This window comes from Alosa pseudoharengus, unplaced genomic scaffold (assembly GCF_046254945.1).
Source record: "Alosa pseudoharengus isolate Yale_2024_CS ecotype anadromous, Long Island Sound unplaced genomic scaffold, YU_APseudo_1.1 YU_APseudo_1.1_scf_1, whole genome shotgun sequence".
NCBI lineage: Eukaryota > Metazoa > Chordata > Actinopteri > Clupeiformes > Clupeidae > Alosa > Alosa pseudoharengus.
Genome location: NW_027468564.1, coordinates 57,816,045 through 57,826,944, shown reverse-complemented (window position 1 = coordinate 57,826,944; position 10,900 = coordinate 57,816,045). Strand labels below are relative to the sequence as shown.

The 10,900-nt window shown below is 46.7% G+C and overlaps 2 protein-coding genes across 2 annotated transcripts; both read left to right on the top strand.

Annotated features, from left to right (window-relative positions):
• Positions 1-751: 751 nt before the first annotated feature.
• On the top strand, positions 752-3,194 carry gpr139 (G protein-coupled receptor 139). Its single transcript, XM_076277662.1, has 2 exons — positions 752-896; positions 2,167-3,194. Exons 1-2 carry the CDS (start codon positions 752-754, stop codon positions 3,192-3,194), a joined length of 1,173 nt encoding a protein of 390 aa, XP_076133777.1.
• Positions 3,195-8,263: 5,069 nt separating this feature from the next.
• Positions 8,264-10,317, top strand: gprc5bb (G protein-coupled receptor, class C, group 5, member Bb). Its single transcript, XM_076277653.1, has 3 exons — positions 8,264-9,338; positions 9,441-9,553; positions 10,273-10,317. Exons 1-3 carry the CDS (start codon positions 8,264-8,266, stop codon positions 10,315-10,317), a joined length of 1,233 nt encoding a protein of 410 aa, XP_076133768.1.
• The last annotated feature ends 583 nt before the right edge of the window (positions 10,318-10,900 follow it).

Genomic DNA, 10,900 nt, shown 5'->3' with positions numbered 1-10,900 from the left:
GTGTGTGTGTGTATTGGGGGTGGGGGTTGGGGGGTTGTGTCGGACGTAACTCGGAGAGTTCAGTGGGTTCAAAATGTATTTGTCTGAACACTCTCAGTGGGAAATGAACAAGGTGACGATAGTGTGTGTGGACACACACACACACACACATGCGTACACACACACACACACACACACACATGTACACACACACGTACTTAGTGACTTTGTCCTCTCCCTCCTTGATGGTTGCCCTCCCTTTTTCATTTCCCTGCAGCCTCCTCTCAGGACCCCCTCCCTCCCTCCCTCTCTTCACTCTGTCTCCCCCTGCCACTCCCCCACCCCTTGTTCTCACCCTCCCTCTCTCCCTCCCTCCCTCTCTCCTTCCCTCCCTCTCTCCCTCCTCCTCCCTTCTCTTTCTCTGTTGCTCATTTCTCTCTCCTCTCAGTTTTCCTCACCTCGGCTGCAAAGCTGTTCGCTTCACCTCCTCTCTCCCTCTTCACTGTCGCTCTCACTCCTCTCTTGTCTGTGTCATTCTGTCTTTCTCTATCTCTCCAGCTCTTTCTTCCTTCATCACCCTCTCTTTCTCTCTCTCTCCAGCTCTTTCTTCCTTCACCCCCCCCTCTCTCTCTCTGTTCAGATTGTCTCTTGACCCATCACTATCTGCATCTGCAGCCTCCTCCTCTCATTCCCATTCACACACGTTCACCTCCTGCAGTAGACTGAGCTGATGCAGTGAGCAGCAGGACCAGGACAGAGTGGAAGAGGAACCATGGAGCCCAGTCACATCTTCCCTGCTCTGTCTCCCAACCAGAGTGCGGAGGGAGGGGGAGACTGGAGTGTGGCGCCCCAGGCGTGCCCCCTCAGACCACTGCCCGTCATCTACTACAGCACCCTGCTCTGCCTCGGCCTGCCAGGTACAAATCTGCATCTTTGATTGTGTCTGTGTGTGTGTGTGTGTGTCTGCGTGTGTGTGTGTGTGTCTGCGTGTGTGTGTGTGTGTCTGCGTGTGTGTGTGTGTGTGTGTCTGCGTGTGTGTGTGTGTGTGTGTGTGCGTGTGTGTGTGTGTGTGTGTGTGTGTGCGTGTGTGTGTGTGTGTGTGTGCGTGTGTGTGTGTATGCACGCGCATGAGAGAGGGAGATGAAGAGAGAGAGAGAGAGACAGAGAGAGAGTATGCATGCACGGAATTTGAATACAGAAGTTGTAACAGCACAGGTTATACAGTAATTGTATGTCAAGTTGCCACCGTCACTCTAGATGCCAATTTGTCTGTGTGGCTTGTCTGTTGTCTGAAGTGGCTGACAAGTGTCTGTTGTCTGAATGCCATTCAGTGTGATTAATATGAGTAGTGAAGCATGTGTGCGTTCACCCTTCAAACTGAAAGAGACTGATGGATTATTAATGGTGATCTCTTAGCCCAGATGTGCTACTGTCTGTCTTACTGACACACATTCCCCAGGAGCAAATTCCTCTCCCTCTCTTTCTCTCTCTCTCTCTCTTTCTCTCTCTCTCTCACACACACACACACACACACACACACCATGAATTCAATGTTTAATTCATTGTGAGGAAAAGGTCTAAGATACTGTCTCTCACTCGTGTCTGTCTCTCTATTGTGTGTGGTCATGGAGAGGATAGATCTCTCTCTAAGGATCCCTCTCCCCACTCTCTTCTCACTCTGGCTCACCTCTGAGCCACTAACCCCTTGAACATGATGCATCAGGTCATATACCATCATAAGTGCTTTAAAACACCAGCCTCTGTTTAATCTTTTAATCTGGTGTGTGATGTCTCATAAATATTTAGAAGTAAGGACAAGTATTGAATAAATGTGCTAGCTGGGATCAGCCACATTCTGTAGGTGCTGCCACCGTTGTAATGTTATTCCTTAGTTCATTAGATGTTTTTAATGATGTTTTTATATTACATATTGATGTGATATACTCCATACTGTACATTTAATATACTGGAATAAACTAACAGTCTGTTTAAAGAAAATATACATGTTACAAGGAAGATGTTTCAGAATGGACCAAGTACAGATTTTTGATTTTGTAAATAAAATGTAAAGATCATTTACATGGTTCACAGTGTTTCACGTAAAAGTCTGTCGCTTGAATCGCTTTTAATGCATTGATGATATGTTGACTAAACACTTTAACGTAAACCTCTCCTGTCATCCCCCAGCTAATCTGCTGACCGTCTTGGTGCTGTCCCAGCTGATGTCGCGCCGTCAAAAGTCCTCCTACATCTACCTGCTGGCCCTGGCCGCAGCGGACATCCTGGTGCTGCTCCTGGTGGTGTTTGTGGACTTCCTGCTGGAGGACTTTCTGCTGAGGGCGCCGTTGCCCGCGGTGCTGCGGGACGTGGTGCAGGTGCTGGAGTTCTGGGCACTTCACACCTCCGTGTGGGTGGCCGTGCCGCTCACGGTGGACCGCTACGTGGCCGTGTGCCACCCTCTGCGCTACCCGTCCATCTCCTACCCCGCGCGAACGCGCCGAGTCATCGCCGCCGTTTACGTGGGCTGCCTGCTCACTGCCGCCCCCTACCTGTGGTGGCCGGACCTGTGGCGCGGACTGTCCGCGGTGGGGCGGGCAGGGGGGGCGCTGGGGGCCAGGAACGCGAGCGAGCTCGTGCTGGACGGGACGCAGGCCCACAGGACGGTGGGGCAGCACGCGCTCGTGTGGACCCACTGCCTGACGGTCTACGCCGCTCCGTGCTCCGTCTTCTTCGCTCTGAACGCCGCCATCGTGAGGCGCCTGCGCAGCCGCACGCACAGCCACGGCCGCCTGCGGCTGAGAGGCCTGGCCACAGGCCGCACCACCGCCATCCTGCTGGCGGTCACCTCCATGTTCGCCATCCTGTGGGCGCCGCGCACCGCCCTGCTGCTCTACCGCCTCTACGCGCCCCAGCCCCAGAGCCCCCACTCCGCCCGCCTCCTGCACCTGCTCGCCGACGTGGCTAACATGCTAGCGCTGCTCAACACTGGGGTCAACTTCTTCCTGTACTGCTTCATCAGCAAGCGCTTCCGCGCTGTAGCCGCCAGCGCTCTGAGGGCCCTGCCCCGGTGCCGGCCGCCCCCGCCGCCTTTCTATGCAGGCCACGCTATCTCGGCCTCCAGCAGTCCCTGGATCTCCCCTGCCAACTCGCAGCGTGTCCGGATGTTCGTCTACCAGTATGACAAACACGGGCGCCCTGTGTGCATCTCCTCTTGAGCAAAAGTGTAGGATACGGGATTAGAAACAGGTCCAAGCTCTCTCACTGTAGGAAGTTCACTGGTGCTGCTGACTCGTTGTCACATTACACTCTATATTCAGTGATACTGAATGGAAAGGGAAAAGAATGCTAATGTGCTAGACATGCCTTAGCATATCTTCCAAGAAATAGTCAATGATATGTCATACTGGTATGAAAGCGGCAATAATAATAAGAAATATTTTCAGCTCTTTTCCCGCTTAGAATAGAGCTGCAAGCGGTGATTCTGAACATTACAAAGGTGCTGGTTGCTGAATGCACTTATGACAGCTTTGTCTTAGCAGGTGTTTCCCTCTGAAGTGAAGACCACATTGATGTTCAGGGCTTTCATGTGTTGGCTCATCTTGCCCTCATGCATGGGAGGTTAAACATGCTCTCTCATGTAGGTGTTACGGATGCATGGGTGACCTTTTAGTCGTTCAGAGAGGCGTTCGTCCTCTGTGAAGAACAAATTTAGTCAACTTACCTCCAAGAGATCAACTGGTCCCTCAACCCTCTGTACAGCTCAATGGGACAAAAAAAATCAATTGGCTTCAAAAGACAGCTATCCAATGGCCAAACGGTGTGTATGAAGGTCACAGAATGTCATTATCTGTCACCAACAATCCTCTTTTCACCTTTAAGTAGACATCCCCTCCTGTTTCTCTTTAAAGCATGCTGAGTCACAGTGGCCTATCAGATCGTCACTTGCCCACTGAAAACCAGTCTCCTAAGCTATCTCACCATGGCAACAAAAGAGCTCTCAGGCTGGGAATTGTCCCATGATGGATATGAAGAGGTGCGAAGGTCAGCTAATTTATTGAAGAAAAATGAAAGAGGGTTTGAAAACGGGAGATGAGATCATGTAGACGAGGCTTTGAAGTGATGAATTACTTAAGGACCCATTTGTGTCAGTATTTATTTATTTGATTGTTTGTTTGTTGATCATTTAATTATATATTTTTATTTATTTGTATTTATTCATTTAAGTGTAGCTTGCAAGTTTCAAAGCAACATTTTTTGTGCATTTCTGAAAGTGTTGTGAAGTAAATGCCAGTGCAGTTTGTTGTGTTTACTGATGACAGTTGATGTCTCTGCAGTATGTAGGGCTATTGTAAGAGCTTATCTATAATGTAGGCTACTACGTCAGCTGGTAAATATGGATTGGCTCCTTTGATTGACATTTGTTTTAAATGGCAAAGAAAACTGAGATGAACTTGTGTTGTTTCTCATATGTTCAGTATTTGTATGTGGTATTCTCATGTTGACTTGTGTTTAGATGTGTACTGGCTCAGCTCTGCCACGGTTTCCATGTCTAGCAATAAGGATAGAATAATAGAAACATACCGAAAAAGGCTGTTACAAAGGGAAACTAGCACTGATTTAAATGTACACAAACTCTGGTGACAATTCTGATAACATTGCACAAGTTACACTAACTCCACCATCCAGGCTGCTTTAATATCTGCAATGCAGGATAAACCACAGGGTTTAATCTCAAAAAGAAAAAAAACAGTCAATCTCTTAACTTTAAGCAGAAAAATGTCAAATGTGTCAGTATCAAAACTATAGCTTGCTTCAGTATAAATATATATGGTGCTGCTGGGGTTAATAAGAAAGGAAAGACAGCAATGCTGTTACAAATGTTTGTGTGTGGTAGGTCTTGTTTCATAATTATTTTCCTACAATGGCACACGTGTGATTTTGGTATAGAACTGTTTTGATGTCACAATAAAAAGACAACAAAAACATTTCCGTGACTTCATTGCCATGTTTAAATGAAGAGCTTCTGTATTCATGGTTCTCTTTGTTCTTGGGGAAATAAGACTGGATTTAAATGAGACAAAAATTCGACAAAGATTATTTGCAACATAGTTTATACACTTTGTATAACAGTATAACAGTATTTTATTTTAGCAAAATGGATCCCAGCCCTAGCCTTTTCAAACCACTAGGTGGAGCTTGGTGTGTAATTTGCACACTATCTTGATATAGGCCTACTTTCTGTTGCAGGTAGCTATCATCATATTTCATCATCAATTTTATATAAACATGGACAGTACATTTGATGCACAGAAAGAAGGAACACTTGACTTAACCAGTGTAAAAACATTAAAGATGGTGAATGAAGAGTGTGCGGGTAACACATGCTTCTGCAGAAGGCTGATGGCTGAATGTTTTTTTTTTTCAACAGTGTCTAGCTAAACCAAGACAGACAGCTAGACCAATCACAGTCACCCTAAAACGGAACCTTAGGGTCTTCCTCCTCTCTTCTCCACTAAAGTTCTTAATGAGTTGATAGGATTGATGTGGATGAACCTCGACTCTGTCAGTTCAGTTTCTGCTTGTTGCATGGCAAGAGCAACAAGTGCCATCAGCTTCAGATACGTTTCACTCTTATTTAAACAGCTAGCTAAAGAAGAAGTCATTTTAACAATGAGAGGGCTTGGCCTCTCACCTTATCATGTTGGGATGAGAATTTATTTGTGCTGCAAATTTTGGGTATTGATCTGTGATTGCAAATTAAAATGTTTAACTTTGATTTCCTTTCTCAGTTACTGATATAGCTTGTCACCATTAATTTCATCTATACTGTAAAACAGATTATCCAAAGGATAGCTTTCATGATGTCCAAAAAGCACTCTTGTTTATAATATCAGTGGGGTCATGATGATGCCAGATGAGGTCAGTTCTAGTCCTTCCTGAGTCCCCTAGAGAGTGGAAGGACAGTTGAAGTGCGGATTATCTACTCTGCTACTTAACCTCAGAGTATAATCACTGAAGTGAGCAACTCAGCACTTTGGTCTCGCTTCCCCCTTCACTCCTGTCTTCTATTTTGTCACTTTCAATCTCTGTCTTTTTAGGGGATGCTATTTGTATCTAGGCTCTCACCATCACTGCTTGATTGTGTGATAGAAGTAAAAATGTCTGACTTTTGCTACTGCACAGTTTAATCTGAATTCATTTGTGGACAAAAACAATAATATAAAACAATTTTCTTTAACATAGCATACAGTTTTGCAGTGCAGTGTTGACAAATGCATAAATGCTCTCACTTGTTAATATGCTATTGCCTATGCAGATGGGTGAAATAAATTTACTTCTCATGAAATTGTTTGTGACTGTGACAGAATGACTGACTGGTTGTAGGCTTCTGTGCAATTGATTACACTTTGTGTTGGAGCTGCTAAGGTTGGCATGGCTAGTAGAAGCTAATCTGATTATTAACTGACACAGGATTAGTCGAGAGGATACAGTCATTACCCACAAAACTGGTCTGAAGTCAGCCTGAGACACTTCGTACAAGTAAAGTTGAAAGGCATGAGAACACTGTCTACTTTTACAGATTTAGACAGCCTGTGTCTATGTGCGCGCAGTGATCCATAGGCGACCAAAAACGAAGACACGCACGAGATTAACTCCTCTATAAAGTTGCGAGATTTCAGCTATGACATAACATCTTGAGGAAACGCGTCTCACGTTGAATTGCACCTAGGCCTACGCATCAGCGCAAACAACCGTCTGCAGATAACAGGCCTGCCAGTTTATAGTGAGATGGAGCGGCGCGCTAAATAAATAAGGTATGGTGATCTCTCCTACTTTTGGGAATCCCTGACCGCAGATTCTGATCTCGGCCTCTTTTACTCTTGGATTATAGTTAACTATTACTGCAACTATTTCTACTTGTTGAGATTCCCAATCGACAATGGACGATTTAGCGTCTTAATGATGAGCGCCATTGCATTATTGACTTGATGCAAGTTGCAATCACGTCTGCAGCGACTCCGCACTTTCAAGACGCGCAGTAAAGTATAAGCTACGCTCTCTTTGCCAGTGTATGAGACAGAGCGAGAGAAGGCGGGAGTGGGGGGAAGGGGGGCAGAACACCTACATCAAGCTCTCAAATCTGCGCCTAGCGGGATGAATTGAAACGGTAATCTTTACTGCAAGGAAATGTTTTGAATCAGGCCAATAATTTTTATCGAAAATCTTCGCAGTTGATGAGGTCTCGAAAGAAGTTTTCCTGCAAAGAAGTAGCCTACTGCAACGGCAGGAAGAACGGCTCACAATTATAGCCTAGAAAATCACACCCAAGGAATCTGGTTGTGCCTTCAGCCCACGATGGTTCATTCGAGATGAGACATCCGTTTGGGAATAAATAACTTAATAAAAAAAACTGTTAAGCCACTGCCCATATACGACTTCAGCCTACGGTAAGTAGACGTGTTGCTTGAGTTTTGAATCCTCTTCATCACTGAGATAAATGACTGTAGCATAACCTAGTGTGCTTCTATGTCAAGTGTCACCAAAAACAGAAAAATGCCATTCAGGGTTGACTATATATGTTTTAATGCTTTCAAAAGCGAAATATGAAAAGATGTTAGGTATTATCTAGTCATTTGCGATGGCTCATTAATGGCTATCCAAACCTTTACTGTATTGATTGTCTTTGAGGTTTCTGCCCAATCAGTGGCAGAGGTCACTACTTTAACTCCACCCTCTGCATTCTTCCTACATATTTCTGCTGCTCCTCCAAAATCTGTTAGTGTGTGTTCTTGCCATATATGATAACAAAAAACTCCTATGCAGAGAAACAGAGGACAAGGAAAATACATTGAATAATGTGACAGTATGTGTGGCATGACTCCTCAGTTCATAGATAGTGTAGTGTACAATTAAATTAGACTTCTATGCTGTGATAATCTGGATAATCAGGAACGTCTTTTTAATACGCAGTCTGCATTTTGTGGATTGTGATGTGCATTGGAGATGTTGCCCTGCTACTCAGTGATAGCAGCTTATGTAAACCTCATCTCAGCCTGCCCACGCTGTGCTGCTGGTTTCCATGGTAACTGTTCAGGGCTGGCACAGGCTTGAGGTGGCACATTGTGAGAGACTCAACAAAGGCATGACATCATGAAGTTGCTGAGCTGAAGTTAGCTGTCTCCCACAACTGAATGATGCTCTATGTGATGTGTGCAGATAAGGTGTAATATTCAGGACTCATTTTTGCTTTCTCTGCATTTCCACCGTTGCTCTTCGTCCAGCCATGGCCCTCAGCCCTGCCCTCCTCTTCCTCTTGTCCGTGATCAGCTGTGGCTCGACCGAGGACTCCGACTCCCACCCTCAGCCCCCACGGGGCTGCGGCTCATCGGTGGGGGCCCCGTATCAGGTGCTGTGCGACCTGGAGTCCGTGTGGGGCGTGGTCCTGGAGGCGGTGGCGTGCGGCGGGGCAGTGACGGCCCTGGTGCTGGCCCTGGTGCTGCTGACCCGGCTGCGCTACGTGCCCGAGCCCGAGCGCCGCAGCGGCGTGGGCCCGCTCCTGCTGCTGCTCGCCGGGACGGTGGGCCTCTTCGGCCTCTCCTTCGCCTTCCTGGTGGGCCGCGGGGAGGGCCTGTGCGTGCTGCGGAGGGCCCTCTGGGGGCCGCTCTTCGCCCTCTGCTTCTCCTGCCTGCTGGCGCAGGCGCTGCGGCTGAGGAGGCTGGCGGCCGGGAAGCGCGGCCCAACGGGGGGGTCACTGGCCGGCCTGGCGGTGGCGCTGACTCTGGTGCAGGGGGTGATCGCGGCCGAGTGGCTGCTGCTGACGGTGCTCCGCGAGGGCCACGCGGCCTGCGACTACCTGCCCGTGGACTTCACGCTGGCCTGCAGCTATGCGCTGGGGCTGCTGCTGATGGCCACAGGCCTGTCTCTGGGCGTGGTGCTGTGCGGAGGGGGCCGGTCGGAGATGCTCCGGCGCAGGTGGAGGTGTAACGGAGTCTGGCTCTTCCTGTCCTGCCTCGCCTCGCTCATCCTCTGGGCGGCCTGGCTCGGCTTCTATCTCTACAACGACCTGGTGGCCACGTCAGTGCTGCACCATGGGCGACCCGATTGGGACGAGCCCGCACTGGCCGTCGCCCTGGTGATGGAAGGGTGGGCACTGCTGCTATTCCATGCCATCCCAGAGGCTCACCTGTGTCTGCGGCAGGAGCCTCAGTTTAGCATGGCATCGCCGGAATTCTACGACACTACCAATCAGTCGTCCTCTCAGCTCCAGGACCAAGGCTTTGAGGAGGACGAAGTACCCCCAACACAAAGACCTCCATTTGCAGACAACCAGGCCTTCACCATAGAGGAACACAGTGCAGGTATTTGTCAGTTCCCTGGCTTCTTTTCACCCATTGACCATCCTTATGCAATCATAACACAAATATCATTGTGCTTCATTTGAGACGTGTATCTGTTCCCAGCTCTTCGGTCCGGTGCATACCATAATGGCCTGGCAGGGCCTCGGCAGGGCCTGCCGTTCAGAAGTCATGTGTACCAGCCCACGGAAATGGCATTACTGATGAACAGTGGAACAGTAAGACCTACTTACTCTCTGACTCGTACTTGCTGCTGCGTTCCATTTGCCTCATCGATGGTAACTGGTGACTGGGAATGACGTTTCATCGGAGTTGAATGCGTTCCATTTGTTAACATGTCGGAAGAATAAAATGCTACCGTCTGTTAGCAATTGTCTGTTATTAGCGATTGTTACCAGATATAGCAATACCAGTTTGTAACGAAGCATTACACAGTACAAACAAACAAACAAAATGTTGTAGCAGCATAGCAACAGATAGAGGTTAGACACTATTGTTTCAACAACCGATTTAATGAGATACAAATAGAACAGAACTGCTAATGAACATTCATATCTACAACTCTTATTTAGCCTACTGTTAAAAGGCCCAGCCATCTTGGAAATTCAAACTCGGGGTACTCGGGGTTTGAACGGCTTCAGGGGGTCACATCTTGCTCCTAACTGGCAAAATAAACTGAGAAAAGCGACTTACGTGTACAAGTGGAACGCACCATTTCTAACTTACCATACCCACAAGAGACAGAAAAGTACATTTTAGAGGTAGGCATGTTTTACTAAATAAACAAAGCTGTAATGTTGACAATTCGTATTATGCCAAATGCATGTGACATTACATTCACCATATAAGACAAGCCACGATGTGTGAGATAAAGTCGTTCTAATCTTCACCTAGTAATCCCTCTCTCCCCTCCCCTCCCCCCTACACACACTAACAGATTCCTACAGCGCCTCCAAACTTCACTGGAAGACAGCTATGGTGAGATGAGAAGGAATCGGCTGGAGAATAAGATGCTCAGGATTCTACTTTTCAGAAGGACAATCGTTTTTCAAAAGGACATTTAAGTATTGTTACTTCAGTGATGTAATGAAATGGCTTTCTCTTTTTTTATGGGAAATTTCTTGTAATATTTATTTGAATCTTAAAATATTGTACTAAGCAGCTACATTTTTCTTCTGTGACAGCGATTCCACATTCCTTACAGTTTATTGTAGATGTGTAAAAGTGTTGTTTTTTTAATGCTTTGTGATTTTAATGTATTGCACAGATTTTGAAACTTTCCTATGAGGGATGTTGTGACTTGCACTTTATGATGAGACTGAACAATCCCAATCAACTCACAGTGAATGTATGTTTAATTAATGAATGTATTTCCGCAACAGAACATGAATATATGAGATAAGATACTGATGTCAAGTGTTTATATATTTATTTATTTATTATACTATATGAATTTCCTGGAGTCTAATATGGAAGCTTTCTATGGTGCACAATGCAAAAGTTATATAGGCTACTTGTCCAACACATTCTTTCACACAAGCTTACATCACAGACCACTCAAGACT